The sequence below is a fragment of the Thecamonas trahens genome, assembly GCF_000142905.1.
Source record: "Thecamonas trahens ATCC 50062 unplaced genomic scaffold supercont1.7, whole genome shotgun sequence".
NCBI classification, from domain to species: Eukaryota; order Apusomonadida; family Apusomonadidae; genus Thecamonas; species Thecamonas trahens.
This window is the reverse complement of record NW_013657673.1, coordinates 510-14,405: the sequence shown is the minus strand read 5'-3', so window position 1 is coordinate 14,405 and position 13,896 is coordinate 510. Positions and strand designations below refer to the sequence as shown.

The following is a 13,896-nucleotide window of genomic DNA, read 5'->3' as shown; positions in this document are numbered from 1 at the left end:
TGGCCGGTCTGCTGAGGTGGGCCGGAGAGGGGGAAATGGTCACATCGGAGGATCGGAGGGCCGAAAGGGTGTGTGGGGGCGTGTAGGAGTGGACGGGGGTGAATGGCGGTGTTGGTGGCCGGGTGGGCGTTGGTGTGTGTTCTGTTGTGTGCGGTATCAGGGTAGGCGCAAGGAGCGCGTCATGGGCGGGAGAGAGATCGGGATGGAGATCGGTGCGTGTAGGGGGCAGGTGGAGGTGATGGAAAACACCAAAGTGCTGCGCGTGAATGTAGAGTGTAAACCCGTAGGTATGGGGATGACTTGCGGAGTCGATTGAGTGCTCATCGCGTGTGTTGCGTGTGTTGCGACGGGCTGCGACGGGCTGCGACGTGCTAACTCGGCAGCTTCAGCAGCTCGGCGCCGAGGGCAAGACACAGGTTGGCAACCACATCACTCGGCAGGACGCGGTAGTGTGGAGGAAGGCATGTTTCGGGCACTAAAGAGCCGGTGGCGGGCTATGAAAGCTGGGCCTGCGCTGCCGCAGGCGGTGGTGCGGCTGACGGCGTGGGGCGGGTGGTCCAAGGCCGAGGCCGAGGCGGCGGCCGAGGCCGGGACGGAGATCGAGCCGCTGGAGATGGGCTCGTGGATGGTGGTGACCGACGAGACGATCCAGGGCAGCTCACGGGCGACGGCCGAGGCGGTGGCTGGGGACGGGCCTGGATATGAGGCGCATGTTGTGTTTAAGGGCGAGCTGTCGACGACGCCGGCGCCCGGGTACGATCGGTCGGGCTTTGCCTCGTTCCGGACGGTGCCGGGAACAACGGTCCCGTCGCTCGAGTACTACGACGCGTTTGAAATTGTGTGCCGCGGCGATGGGCGGCCATACCAGTTTAACGTCGGCTGCGAGTCTGTGGTGCCGGATGATCTGCACCAGGCAGCGCTGCCGACCCATGAGGCCAGCGCTGCTGCTGACTGGGCCGTCGTCCGCATCCCCTTTGACGCGCTCATCATGACCTGGCGCGGCTTTGTCCAGGTTGAGCAGCTGAAGCTCGACTCGCGGCGGATCACATCGCTCGGCTTTACGCTCGCCGATGGCGTCGACGGCCCGTTCGAGCTCGCCATCCGCGACATCCGCGCCATCCGCATGGCTGACGCCGACGCCGACGCCGGCGATGCTGCTGCTGCTGGTGGTGGCGTCGATTGACGAGGGTGAAGGCGAGGCTGCGTGCAAGTAGATGTGTTGGGGCGGGGTGAGGCGGGGTGAGGCGGGGTTAAGCCGCGTCACCGAAGCCGAGCCTGGCGAAGCATGGCTCGGCTGCTGTCGATGCAGCGTGATGGAATGGAGATGGATGGGTGATGGACTGAACTCAATGAAAGAGGGGCCATCGTTGTGAGTAGTATGAGGCAGGGGGATGGCGTGAGGGCGGGCACTTAGCGACTGGCGCGGTGTGAGAGCGAGCACGAGAGTAAGGGCGAGAGCGAGAGCGAGCGCGAGCGACACACGGCATTTGTCTCGGCTTGGCTTGGAAGAGCGCGATTATGATCAAGTGCGGTGGGGCCAGAGGTGCATCATTGGGATTGCTGGCTGTGGTTGTTGCTGTGGTGCTGGTTGCGCTGGGGGCGAGGGTAGCGGCAGCAGGTGTGGGTGGACGGCGGCGGACCCGGCCGGAGGGCTCGGTGGCGGAGCGGGGGCTGGTGGTGGTGGGCAGCAGTGTGACGAGCGAGGAGGTTGTGGAACACCATCGCGAGTTTTCCAAGGCAATCAAGACGAAGCGGTTCGCGGGGCGGTGCCTCGGGTATGTGACGCCGTGGAACTCGCGCGGGTACAAGCTGGCCAAGGTCTTTGCTGCCAAGTTCAGCCATCTCGTCCCAGTGTGGTTCCAGGTCGATCTCTCGCGAGCCAACGGGAGCGGCAAGCTCAAGCTTGGTGGGCGGCACGAGGTTGACCGTGAGTGGATGAAGCGTGTCCGCGCGCGCGGAGCCCTTGTTCTCCCGCGTGTCAATCTTGAGGGCGTCGGGGCCGAGGGGCTTGCTCGGTTCCTGGGCAGCCGCGCCCGCATCGACGAGCTCGTCGCGCTTCTTGCTGCAGCGGTGGAGGAGTACGGACTCGACGGACTGACACTCGAGACCGGTGGCCTTCCTGGCATGCGGATCCATGAGGCCGGAATGACGTTGCTGGTGGAGCAGCTCGCAGGCGTGACGCGTGTGATCATGGTCGCGCCGCCAGCGCACCCCGCGTTCGGCGCGCGGCGGCAGCGGTTCGACTACGGCGATCTGGCGGCGCTGGCTGGCCACCTCGAGGGGGTGTCGGTGATGACGTATGACTTTTCACACCCGGGCTCACCGGGGCCATCGGCGCCGCTGGCGTGGATGGAGCGTGCGCTCGAGGGCATTGTGCCGCCGAACGCGCCTCAGCTGGCATCCAAGGTCTTTCTCGGGCTCAACTTTTACGGCAACGACTTTGCCGGCGACGGAAGCGGCGGGCCGATAGTAGGCTCGCAGTACCTCGAGCTGCTCCGGGCACACGGGGGGAGATCGAGTGGGACAGCGGCTCGTCGGAGCACGTCTACCGTTACGTCGACGGCCAAGGGCGCGAACACGAGGTGTGGTACCCGAGTCTTGGCTCGCTGCACGTCCGGCTGGAGCTTGCGGCACGGGCGGGGGTGGGAGTGGCGGTGTGGGAGCTGGGGCAGGGCCTCGACTACTTGTTTGATGAGCTATGAGACGCGGGAGGGCGGGAGGGAGATCACGGAGCGACCGGGGTGGCGTCCCACTTGCGCTGTGAGCGGAACTTGTGCAGATGCGAGGTCTGGATGCCTGCGTCGAGGACCTCGACCGAGTCCATCATGATGCCCCAGACGCCCATGCGGTTTGTGGTTGTTCGCGGCGGCTGGCGGCGCTGGTAGCGGCCATCGGGTTGCATGTCCCACACGTTGGCGCGCTCGGGCGAGAGGTAGAGCTGGAGCTCGGACATGATGCAGGCCTGGATGTTCTTGTCGTAGACTGGGGTGAGGACCTCGATGCGGAACTTGAGGTTGCGGGTCATCCAGTCGGCGGAGCCGAGGTAGTAGCGCGGCTTACCGTCGTTGTAAAAGTAGTAGATGCGCGAGTGCTCGAGGAAGCGGCCGACGTATGACATGACGCGGACGTTCTCGGTCTTGCCGGGAATGCCCGGGCGGATGCGGGCCATGCCGCGGACCAGGAGCTCGATCTTGACGCCGGCAGCGGCGGCCTCGTACAGGGCGGCGGTGATGGTTTTGTCTGTGAGGCCATTGAGGCGGGCGATGATGAGAGCCTTCTTGCCGGCCTCTGCGTTGCGGGTCTCCTTCTTGATGAGCTTGACAAAGGTGGCGGTGGTGTTGAAGGGCGAGACGAGGAGCTTCTTGAACTTGCCGCGGCCGCAGTACGAAGTGAGGTAGTTGAAGACCTGGCCGAGCTCGTGGCCGATTTCCGGGTGGGCGGTGAGGAGGCCCATGTCGATGTAGAGCGGAGCGGTGGTCGAGTTAAAGTTGCCTGTGGCGACGAGCGAGTAGGTGCGGAGGCCGTCGGGCTGCGAGCGGACGACGCGAATGATCTTTCCGTGGGTCTTCATGCCCTGCAGGCCGTAGCAGACGGTGGCGCCGGCTTGCTCGAGAGCGGTGGCGTAGGCGAGGTTGCGGGCCTCGTCGTATGATGCCTTGAGCTCGACGATGACGGTGACTTCCTTGCCGTTGGCGACGGCGTTGATGAGAGCGTCGACGACGGCGTCTTGCGAGGCGAGACGGTAGAGGGTCATCTTGATGGAGAGGACTTGTGGGTCGATGGCTGCCGACTGGACAAAGATTTGGACGGTTGACTCGAACGAGACGTAAGGGAACTGGATGTATATGTCCTGCTCCGAGACGAGATCAAAGACCGAGGCGGCGATGTCCGGGGTGAGTGGGCGCGGGCGGCCGTTGGTCAGCTGTGTGAGCGAGCGGAACGAGGGGTGCGGGATGGGCCGCCACGGGCGGTACTTGAGGGCCGGGAGCGGGAGGCGGACAAAGAACATCATGTCTGCGAGGCCGATGAGCTCCTCAAACTTGAGCGAGTAGATGGAGATGCGCTCGATGTTGAGGTGGAAGGAGAGCATTTCGATGACGTCCGGGTGGACGTCGTGGGTGACTTCGAGGCGGACGACCTGAGCGTAGCGGCGCATGTCGATGCCCGACGACATGAGCTCGAGAACGTCCTCGGGGTCGGGCGAGAGGTCGTCGATGAAAAGTCGCGGGTGACGCGGAAGACGTGCGCGGCGACGATCTTGTGCAGCGGGTACATGGTGGGGAGGAAGTGGCGGATGAGATCCTCGGAGCGGACGTAGCAGAAGCGGCCGCGCGGCGACGAGATCTGGATCCACCGACCGAGGTCAAGAGGGACCGGAAGGTAGACGAAGCGGAGCGAGCCCTTGCCCTTGGGCATAAGGAGCGCGGCGAGGTTGACGGTCATGTTGCGAACGTTTGCCGGGAACGGGTGGCGGGCGTCAACGGCGATGGGGTGAGCAGTGGCTCGACGTCGTAGACGAAGACCTCGCGGAGCGGCTCGAGCTCCTCAGGCGTGAGCTCGGCCATGCGGAGGACATGAACGCCGTGGGCGGTGAGCTGGGTGGTGACTGACGAGAAGACCTCGCCCATTTCGTCGGTCATGGAGTGGATGGTCTCGTAGACGGAGACCAGTTGCGGGCGGTAGCCCTCGCCCATGTCAGCAGCCATCTGCAGCTCCTCCGAGTAGACCTTGGTCAAGTTGCCGACGCGCTTGCCGACGTATCCGTCGATGTTGCCCGAGGTGATAGCGAGGAACTTGATGCGCTCGAGGAGCGGTGCCTTTTCGTCCATGGCCTCATAGAGGACGCGCCAGAAAAAGTCAAGCTCGGAGAGCTCGCGGTTGAAGACCAGCGGCGATGAAGCCAGCTCAGCAATGGACATGTCGAGGACCTGCTCCATGCGGCCCATGCCGACGCGCGGGAGCACAATCGGCTCCTTGTTGAACGGGTTGTAGTAGTCGGCCTCTTCCTCGTCCGAATCGTCCGAGTCGTCATCGACGCTGAATCGGACGGCCTTGCTGCTCGCGGCGGCGGCGGCGGCGGCGGTGGTGGCGGCGGCGGCCGATGCGCCGAGGCCGCTGTGGCCGGGAGCATGCGACGGGCGTGAGGTGCCGGCCGACGAGCCGGGCGGCGTCGACATGGCCGATGCCGGAGCCGAGTCGGGCTCGGCATCGTCGCCAGGCGAGGGTGACGGCGGGGTGGCGGCTTGCGTGCTTGTCGGAGGTGCGGCAGCGGTTGCCGCAGGGCCGGCGGTGGTGGTGGCGGCGGCGGCCGAGGCGGGCTCCGGCGTAGCAACCAGAGCCGGATCGTCGGTCGGGTGGCGGGCGGTCTTGGCCGGCGGGGTGTCTATCGCGGGGGTTTGGCCGAGTCCGCCTCGGGTGCGTGCGGAGAGGCGTGGTTCTGCTGACCCTTCTGGTTCTGCTGGTGCTTGTCGGCAGGGAGGGAGGGCACAGCCGGCATGACCGAGGTAGGGAGGGTAGCCGACGGCGAGATGGAGAACCGGGTCGAGGGCTTGGCGATCATGGGCGAGGCGATGGCGACAGCTGACGGCGTGTCCTCCTTGTCGTGGACGGTCGATGAGACGAGCGAGGTCGGGAAGGCATGACTCTGCTTGCCGTTGCTCGGACCCGTCTTTGCATCGACGCCGAGCGGAGTGGAGCTCGTCGACGGCGGGGTGTCCGGGACGGCAGACGGGTGGCTTGCGGGCAGCGGCGGGTGCTGCTGGCTTCCCGGACGAGCGACAGTCGCTGGCCGGCCGCTGTCTCCAGTACCATTGGTACTCGCTGCAGGCTGGGCGTGTGGCGGGGCCTGCATGCGAGAGGCGAGAGCCACGGGAGCTGAGCCGGCGTCGTCGCGGTCGACCGGAGTAATGTGCGGCGAAGGCGGGGTGCGGCCGTGCGGCATGATGTCGTTGACGTTGAGCCCCACCTGCGGGGTGGGCAGCATTGGCCTGGCCTTGCGCTTGCGGTGAGGCATGAGAGGGGTGGCGGCGGTGCAGTGGCGGAGCACCTCGGCCTCGCCCACGTCACGCGAGTGTCATGTACGTTTCGTCACGGCCGCCTTGTCTGTTGCTCATTGCTGCGGCGATTGTCATCGGCTGCTGATGCCTGCGGCGATGCTTGCGGAGCAAAGCTCTGCTCGCCATCCTTGCCATGGGCTGGTTCATGGACTGGCCAATGCTGGCCACTCATCAAGCACCGGGTCCTGACCCTGCCCCCTGCCACACAGGGGCTGTGTGCGGCTCTGGCTCTTCCGGCTCTACCGCTGACGCTGGCATTGGGCGACACCCCACTTCAACGCTCACAACCAATCAACATGGATCCCACTACCTCTGCCCAAGTCGACGAGATCGGCCGCCGGTGCGGCTCTGTTGGCCAGATTGCCGCCCAGTGCCAGCAGCGCTACGGCCAGAACGTACGTGCATGTGTCTATGTAGACTGTGGTGGGCCCAGTGTGGGTGTCTAGGCTAGGGTGTAGGCTGTAGGAAGGGGCAGCGGGTGACGGCGTTGTGACGTTTGGATGGTGACGCGTTGGCAGGCGACGGAGTGGGGCAGCCGAGAGGGGCTGGAGAGCCCCTGGGAGGCGGATAGCAAGAGGACAGCGAGGGGATGAGTGGGGTAGAGCGGGTACGCAGTGGAAGAGCATGCGGCTCGGTGTGTGTATGTCTGTATGGCTCACAATGAGAGTGTCGGTGGTTGCAGTTTGAGGCCATGCCGCAGCAGTGCCAGGAGGTCTCCATCCAGTCGGCGCTGTGCATGATGTCGGTCGCCTGCCCGCAGCAGTTTGAGGCCATGTCCGAGTGCATGAAGGCCAACGAGGGCCTCTCGCCTGATGCCGCCACCCGCAAGTGCGAGTCGTTTGCCAACACATTGGATGCGTGCATGCAGGCGTTCCAGTCCAAGGTCGCCCAGTTCTCGATGATGTAAGGCAGTGACGACGACACTAGCTACAACAACAACAACAACAACAACAACAACAACAACAACAACAACAACAGCAGCCACCATTGTGACAACAACAGCTTCAGCCTCAGGTTCACCTACGTCTGCAGCGGTGACGTTCATCACTGTTTCTGGCTCTCCGTTCCGCCGGCCTCTGTCGGTTGCCGGCGGGCGGCCTGTCTCCTGTGTCGCCGATGTCCTTACGGCGAGTGCGCGCTCGCGCTGTCCATTATCTTCAACTTTCTGCGCTGCGTCTCGCTCCCCTCTGCGTTTTCTGTACCCCCTCCCTCCCGATGGCCTGTGAAAGTTGCTTGTTTGGAGAATAGTTCGAGGCTGCCAGGCATTCGTTGTGTGTGTGGCGATGACGAAGAGCCGCCTCAACCAACTGTATAGTGCTGTTGGTCGGGAGGAAGATGTGGGCGGGCGTACGTGACAGTTTCACTGTGGGCCAGCTGCTGGCTGCAGCAGCGACGGCAACGACGAGGCGGGGCGGGGTCATAGTTCTCGTCGGCAGTGTTGACGAGCGTACCCAACGTCGCACCATCTTCATCGGACGAGCCAGACAGGTTGCGGAGGGGGAGCAGGCTGTTTTCGGCGCGCGGCTTCTCGCAAACAAGCGCAATCAACTGCTCTTGGCAGACTGAAAGTGAACCTTGGGCTGCGGCCCCGCAATGACAAAGAACGAGATGTAGAGCACAATGGCAACAATGATGATGCCCACAAACGAGACAGGCCCCGCTACGTCCAGGAAAGGCCCGTCCGAGGCGGTGAGCAGCGCCTGCGCGCGCTGCCGGTAACGGCGGATCGAGTACGCGAGGTAGACAACTGCAATGGTCCACAGCGCACAGCCGAGGAACATGGCGAAAGCGGTGTGGCCAAAGAAGGTAATGAGTGCGGTGCCGATGGCGCCGAGGCGCAGCGACGACGCCGCCCATGACAGAAACGTCCGCTCGTTGGCCAGCAGCGTACGCGGCTCCTTCATCCGGGCCAGCACCTTGAGCTCCTCTTTCTGTATCATCTTCTCACGCTTCTTCTGGTCCTTGGCTGCTTGCTTGGCTGCCTCCAGCTGCGCGAGCGCATCCAACTCGGGAGCCATACCTTCCAGCAGGCTTCCGCCGTCGTCGCCGTTGATCGACGCGCCAGTCCCGACACCACCCGACGCATTGGCAACGTCGCCGAGCAGCTCATGGCCAGCCACCGGGTTCGAGTCACCGGTCACAGCAAACCGCAGCGCCTCCATCTTGACCCTAACGCCCTCCTCGAGCGCCTCCAGCTGCGCCGACTTGTCCAGCTCAAGCACCAGCGCCAGCGCCGACGCCTCGAGCATCTCAACCTGCCGCTTCAGCTTCTTGATCTTCTTCTTCTTCTTTCCGCCGCCACCGCCACCTTTGCCGCCGTCTTTCTCGCCATTGCCCCCGCGCTGTTCTCCGCATTGTCATCATCATCATCATCATCACCATCAACATCATCATCGGCGTCGTCGGTGTTCGCGCCGGGCGATGGTGCAGCCGAGCCGAGCCGAGTCTCAGCATCAACCTTGCTCTTTCCAGCCTTCCCCTTTCCGCCCTTGCCCGTGCCCTTTCCGCCCTTGCCCTTGCCCTTCTTCGCCTTCTTCCCAGGCGTCGGCGGGTTAAGCGGCAGTGGCGCATCGCCTCGCTCTGCTCCAGCACCGTGTGGGCTCGGAAACCCAGCGAGGTCCAACAGCGGCTGTGCGGAACCGTCGCTACTCATGAGACTGGCGCGCGTGTGTGAGGTATAAATGCGTGTGTGTAGGCGACGGACAAGTGTTGCCGACTGACTGCGGCGACGGGCGTCCTGCAGACGCGGCACGACTCAACTCGGCCCGACCTTTGGGCGGCGGAACGTGGACGAGAGGAGGCTATGGCGGAGGTAGAGACATTGCGCAAGGGCGGGGAGAGGACCGGGCGGAAGCGGCGGCTGGATGACGGTGGTGGCGAAGCCGGCGCAAGTGGTGGCGAGGCCGAGCGGGCTGTCCGTGGTCGCGGCCTCGATGAGCTGCCCATCCGGACGACGCTGGCGAACTGGGAGAGAGTGTTTGCAGAGCATGGCGTGGCCTTTCTGCCCGGGGCAGCGGTCGAAGCCGGGATTCTGAGCGCGGATGGCGAGATCCAGGCTGCTGGTCGGGTTCTGGAGGCTTGCGTCGGTTATGAGGACAAGATCGGCGAGACGTGGACGATGGAGTCGACGACCAAGGGCACGCCCAAGGACCTGGCAGAGCTACGGGCGGCGGCATCGCGCAATGGCGACGACGGTGAGCAGTGGTACGCGTCGTACGTGGCCCAGGGCGCGCGTGCGCTGGTGGCAGGTGTGGACGCGGCGCTGCCGTTGGCCGTGCTCCCGCTGGCGGACCCGGATCGGCCGATGTATGTCTCGCCATGCGTCTGGGTCTTTGCCGGCCGCAACATCAATGATGAGCCGCTGCAGGGCCGGCGCGAGCACACTGACTCGGTCAACTGCAATGCAACATGGCACATTCAGCTGGCAGGGATCAAGGTGTGGCGGATCCGGCGCGACGGCGTGGTGTACACCATCCCGTGTAGCGCGGGCGACGTGCTTGTTGTCGACACGGTCTCGTGGTGGCATTGCACTCATTTGCCGCGGACCCAGCTGTCGCTCTCTGTGGCACACGATGTGTTTCTCGATGACAACGCTGTGGAGCACAGCCCAGGCAGCAGCGGTGACGAGGGTAGCGACGACGAGCTCGGCCCTGTGACCAACAAGGACGGCCTTTACGCCGCCGACGACGTGGAGGAGGGTACTGTGCTCTTCACCGAAGGCGACATGCCCGAGGCTGAGCTCCCGCATGCGCCGGATGGCAACTGCGGTGTGGCGTGGGCTGAGGATGACGACGGCGAGGCAGTCGGCGTCCTCGTCGCGCTCCGCGACATCCAGCGTGGCGAGTGGTTTGTCGTCCGAGAGGAGACGGACGACGACGACGACGACGACGATGACGACGGCGACGGCAGCGGCGTAGAAGAGGATGTCGAGTGAGCCGAATACACACGAATGAGAGGGCGATCATGTGCTCGCCAGCGACTTGCTCTTTTTGGATGGAGGTGCCTGCGGCGGGGCAGTGGGCTGCATGCGCTTGCGCATGCGTGCCGCGTTGATGCGACGGCGGAGATCATCAGCGGGGGCCAGTGCTTTTGATGCAAGCGCAGTAGCCACCGGCGCAGGCACCTGAGGCGAGGCAGCAGCCGAGGGATCGCGATTAGTTTCCGGGACAGGAGCAACAAGGCGGAGCGAGAGCGGCAGGAGGTTGGCGAGCTTGATCGAGTCGGCCCGGAGAGACGCAGATGCCACAGTGCACCGAAGAGGGGTGGTGGCGGACTCTGTAGGATCAGCAGGGCCAGTCGCAGACGCCTCTGTGGCAGCAACAAGGACAGGATCGAGATCCTGCTTGCTCCAGTCGACGCCCCACACCAGATCAGGCTCTTGCTGTAGCCCGTAGTACTCGACAAGCTCGGGCGCGGAGAGCGAGGTCTCCCCTCCAGCAGCAAGAAAGTTGGCGGACTCTAGAAGGGCATCAAGCTGCGACGAAGTGAGGGCAGCTGCGCTCGGAGTTGACATGGCTCGGTGCAGAGACAGGCGTGGACGTCCAGGGTCCAAGTAAGGTCACGGTGCGTTTGAGCTGGCCGACTCGGCAGCAGGCACCGACTCAACCGAGTGTGAAGATTCTACCCGAGACGACGGCGGCGGGGTCACGATTCACAGAGCTCACACCACACGTCGCACCAGAAGCTTGAGCCTATGCGGTGGACTGTGTGTGTGCCGGGTGGCTCGGGGACGCTAGAGTGGACCATGGTCGAGTTGCAGGGCGTTTTGGACGGGGTGACCGAGTACTCGGCGCGGAGGCTCGGCAAGCTTACCGTCAACGACGACGTAGGTGGCAAGGGCAGCGTGTGGAGAGAGGGAGAGGGAGAGGAGAGATAGGCAGTACTTATGCATGAGATTGGGCGGCACGGTGTGTGGTAGAACTCGGCTACGCTGATCATCGGGAGCCATCTCCTGGAGGGCTCGGTGGTGACGCTCAAGCACCCGCTGGCGGCGATGAAGCGTGTGCGGACGGGCACGCTGGCGACCGAGACATCGTTTGAAATTGTGGGTGTTATCCGACGCAAGATCTACTTTCCACACCACCCGCAGCCTCTATCCAAGTCTACTGCGGGCGAGAATGCGGGCGAGGGCGAGGGGCGGCGGCCGTCAGCGACGACGGGGCTGAGAGCGAGGCTGCGAATCCCAAGCGGCGCAAGCTGCTCATGCCGTAGCCGGCGACGGCAAGGATCAACGAAGACTGGAGTAGCGGTTGCGGTTCGGCTTGCTGCCAGTCTGCGCGATCTGCACAAGCGCATTGCTGCGGCGATGGTCGTAGCGCTTGCGCGGCTTGCGCTTGGTCTTGGCGGCGTCGACCATGTGCTTGCCACGCTTCCCGGCGGGAGGCTGATCGAGAAGGCGGGCAAACTTGGGCTGCTGTGCACGAGGCGGCTGTAAGTCGAGCTGACGCTTGCGGGACGTGGCTGGCTGGCTTGCATAGGAGGTCTGGAACAGTTTCGAGTAGACCGGCGGCGACGAGATCGCTGGCGAGGTCTGCGACTTGAGGCCCTGCTGTGGCGCCCGAGACGGATTGGGCGAGATGTACGAATGAAGTGACGATTGCTTGGTGGGCGAAAAGTCTACGGGCGCGGTGGTGGCGGCGAGGCGCGCGGCGGACGTGGCTCGGCGTGACGATTGCCGGGCCGACTTGATCTCGTCGTCAGAGAGCAGGCGGAACGAGCGCGAGACGACCGAACAGTGGCCAGCCAACACGTAGTCGTCCTTTGCAAGACGGTCGACGATCTTGTCACTGCCACCGGCCTCGTGGATGATGACCCGCGGAACCGGAGGGACCGAGACAATGCGAGTGATCTGATGCGACACGACGACGTCAGTCATGTCGGTGAGTACATAGCACGAGAGCTCAAAGACACCAGCCCGGGCACGCTCTGTGAACCGCAGATACTCTGCGTGGTCCACAAGGCCGCCCTCAACGGCTTCCGCGATGGGGACAAGCCACGTGATGCCGATGGAAGGCGAGGACGAGTCGCCGTGTTGCAAGGCCGAGAGAGCATGGTCAACGCGGGCGAGTTGTGCAGAGCAGCCCGGACCGGGGAGACGAGCACAAAGTCACCTGCTACTGGGTTGGGCATGCACAAGCGTGCTTCTGTGCGGGGCGTGTGGGTTGGCGTCAAGTGTGGGCAGAGCGGTGTGCATCACTCTCACTCCAGTGCGACTCGTGCGCGTTGTAGAATCGGGTCGTGCCCCCGTAGTCATCGGGATTGAGGCATGGGTAGGCCGATGGGAGTGGGTGCAGGGGTTGAGGGGAGGCGGGGATGAGGATGTGGTTGAGGAGGAGAGTGAGAGGAGGAGTGGCTTGTTCTCGGCCAGTTTGATGAAGGTGAGTATGATACGGCTGATGGGTGTGTGTGGGGTGTGGAAGATGAGGGTGGAGGGGCTTGGGCGGCGAGGGCGAGGAGGGCGGACGGATTGGATTGAGATGGACGTCGATGGAGACGATGGCTTGGGATTGGAAGAGAGGGCAGACCACTGCACTCTAGCCCATCACTGCATTGGCTATCGCTTGCCCTTGCCCTCCCTTGTTGTTCCTCGTCCTGGCCAGTCCGGGCTTCGTCGTCTGGCTCGGTGATCGGCAGCAGGGGCGGCGGGCGATGAGCAGGCCGGCGGGGGCTGTGATAGGCAAGGCCGGAGGAGGGAGGGGAGGACTGGGTTGGAGGGCAGACTGATAGTCATTGCCATTGATGTGGCTATCCGCATGCATTGTCTCCAATGCCCTGTCGATGGCTAGCTTGCTCTCGGTGGTGCCGGCAGTGGTCGGTCGGCGGCGGGCGGCGGTCGGCGGCGAGCAGCAGGCGGCCGGCAGCGATGCTGTTGACGGGTTGGCGTCGGCTGATGTGCGTATCGGCGGGCAGGAAGTGGGTGGCTATGTTTGCATGCATAGTGAGTACGTGTGGCGTGGGTGTGGTGGTTGTGGGTGGAGATGGTGGGGAGTGGGGGTCGGAGATGGGGACGCGGCAGGGGGGTGAGCACCTTCGAAGGGACACAGGGTCAACAACTTGGGCCTGAGCCGGCGAAACTCGGATTCCGGAATACTACAGCTGTGGATTGGAGATTGTGCAAGGGGTAGTGTGGGCGTGTAGTAGGGCAGTAGTGAAATCAGATTGGCCATATCTTGCAATGAGTGTGGTGGGGGGCATGTGCGGGGTCGGGAGGTCGAGGACGTGCTCAACCGCCTAGGCAAAACAAGTCGACGCGGAAATGAGCCGAGGCAAATGGATATCGATGACAGCGATACTCGTACTGAAGCTAGTTTGGGGCGAGTGATGGCCGGAAGTGTGGTCGCGGGTTGCATAGTTAGTGGTGGGTGGGAGCTAGGTGGTGATGAAGGTGGGGCTGATCGGGCGAGCGGGCGGCGGCTGGCGGCTGGTGGCCGTCGAGGCAAGGACAACAGAGGGAGCTGGGTTGGAGTGGGGTGGCTTGAGATTGCTGTTGGTGGGAGATTGGGCAGTATGACTTGTGATGGTTGACAGATGCCGGTGTCGGAGTCGGGGATGACGATGCGGGTGAGATGGAGCGGGGAGAGGAGGAGGATGAGGAGGAAGAGGAAGCGGAGTGCGCGATGGGATGGTGGTGAGGATGGCCAAGGCAAGGGGGTAGTAGTTGTGGCTGCAATAAAAGTGATGGTGGTGGAGTAGGGGGTGGGGGTGGTCGTTTGTGGTGATCGGTGGTAATGAGTATGGTAGGGGGGGATGAGGGGGTCATGACGTGGATGGCGTGGCGGGCGGAAGGATGGTGGGTATGAAGATTGAGCTTGAGCATTGATGTGGGCGAGTTGGATGAGGA

The 13,896-nt window shown here is 63.9% G+C and overlaps 9 protein-coding genes across 9 annotated transcripts; 5 read left to right on the top strand and 4 right to left on the bottom strand.

Annotated features, from left to right (window-relative positions):
- Nucleotides 1-496: 496 nt before the first annotated feature.
- On the top strand, nucleotides 497-1,363 carry AMSG_01727 (NADH dehydrogenase 1 alpha subcomplex; the record flags this gene model as incomplete). The annotated part of the gene is made up of 1 exon (XM_013905791.1): nucleotides 497-1,363. The coding sequence occupies one exon, from the start codon at nucleotides 497-499 to the stop codon at nucleotides 1,181-1,183; it is 687 nt and encodes a 228-aa protein (XP_013761245.1). The 3' UTR covers nucleotides 1,184-1,363.
- A 155-nt stretch (nucleotides 1,364-1,518) lies between these two features.
- On the top strand, nucleotides 1,519-2,702 carry AMSG_01726 (Cc1-9; the record flags this gene model as incomplete). Its single annotated transcript, XM_013905790.1, has 3 exons — nucleotides 1,519-1,526; nucleotides 1,689-2,469; nucleotides 2,514-2,702. The coding sequence occupies 3 exons, from the start codon at nucleotides 1,519-1,521 to the stop codon at nucleotides 2,700-2,702; spliced, it is 978 nt and encodes a 325-aa protein (XP_013761244.1).
- A 23-nt stretch (nucleotides 2,703-2,725) lies between these two features.
- On the bottom strand, nucleotides 2,726-6,013 carry AMSG_11662 (uncharacterized protein; the record flags this gene model as incomplete). The annotated part of the gene is made up of 4 exons (XM_013906014.1): nucleotides 2,726-4,189; nucleotides 4,234-4,407; nucleotides 4,509-5,383; nucleotides 5,446-6,013. 4 exons carry the CDS (start codon nucleotides 6,011-6,013, stop codon nucleotides 2,726-2,728), a joined length of 3,081 nt encoding a protein of 1,026 aa, XP_013761468.1.
- A 339-nt stretch (nucleotides 6,014-6,352) lies between these two features.
- Nucleotides 6,353-6,963, top strand: AMSG_01722 (uncharacterized protein; the record flags this gene model as incomplete). Its single annotated transcript, XM_013905789.1, has 2 exons — nucleotides 6,353-6,451; nucleotides 6,739-6,963. The coding sequence occupies 2 exons, from the start codon at nucleotides 6,353-6,355 to the stop codon at nucleotides 6,961-6,963; spliced, it is 324 nt and encodes a 107-aa protein (XP_013761243.1).
- A 637-nt stretch (nucleotides 6,964-7,600) lies between these two features.
- Nucleotides 7,601-8,754, bottom strand: AMSG_01721 (uncharacterized protein; the record flags this gene model as incomplete). The annotated part of the gene is made up of 2 exons (XM_013905788.1): nucleotides 8,436-8,754; nucleotides 7,601-8,376 (listed from the first exon to the last, which is right to left on the bottom strand). The coding sequence occupies exons 1-2, from the start codon at nucleotides 8,707-8,709 to the stop codon at nucleotides 7,601-7,603; spliced, it is 1,050 nt and encodes a 349-aa protein (XP_013761242.1). The 5' UTR covers nucleotides 8,710-8,754.
- A 105-nt stretch (nucleotides 8,755-8,859) lies between these two features.
- AMSG_01720 (uncharacterized protein) lies at nucleotides 8,860-10,017 on the top strand (the record flags this gene model as incomplete). The annotated part of the gene is made up of 1 exon (XM_013905787.1): nucleotides 8,860-10,017. One exon carries the CDS (start codon nucleotides 8,860-8,862, stop codon nucleotides 9,988-9,990), a length of 1,131 nt encoding a protein of 376 aa, XP_013761241.1. The 3' UTR covers nucleotides 9,991-10,017.
- AMSG_01719 (uncharacterized protein) lies at nucleotides 10,018-10,569 on the bottom strand (the record flags this gene model as incomplete). The annotated part of the gene is made up of 1 exon (XM_013905786.1): nucleotides 10,018-10,569. The coding sequence occupies one exon, from the start codon at nucleotides 10,567-10,569 to the stop codon at nucleotides 10,018-10,020; it is 552 nt and encodes a 183-aa protein (XP_013761240.1).
- A 164-nt stretch (nucleotides 10,570-10,733) lies between these two features.
- On the top strand, nucleotides 10,734-11,267 carry AMSG_01718 (uncharacterized protein; the record flags this gene model as incomplete). Its single annotated transcript, XM_013905785.1, has 3 exons — nucleotides 10,734-10,881; nucleotides 10,975-11,156; nucleotides 11,207-11,267. Exons 1-3 carry the CDS (start codon nucleotides 10,750-10,752, stop codon nucleotides 11,265-11,267), a joined length of 375 nt encoding a protein of 124 aa, XP_013761239.1. The 5' UTR covers nucleotides 10,734-10,749.
- On the bottom strand, nucleotides 11,089-11,887 carry AMSG_01717 (uncharacterized protein; the record flags this gene model as incomplete). Its single annotated transcript, XM_013905784.1, has 1 exon — nucleotides 11,089-11,887. A coding segment is annotated over one exon (604 nt), but the record flags the coding sequence as incomplete, so codon positions are not given.
- Between the last annotated feature and the right edge of the window lie 2,009 nt (nucleotides 11,888-13,896).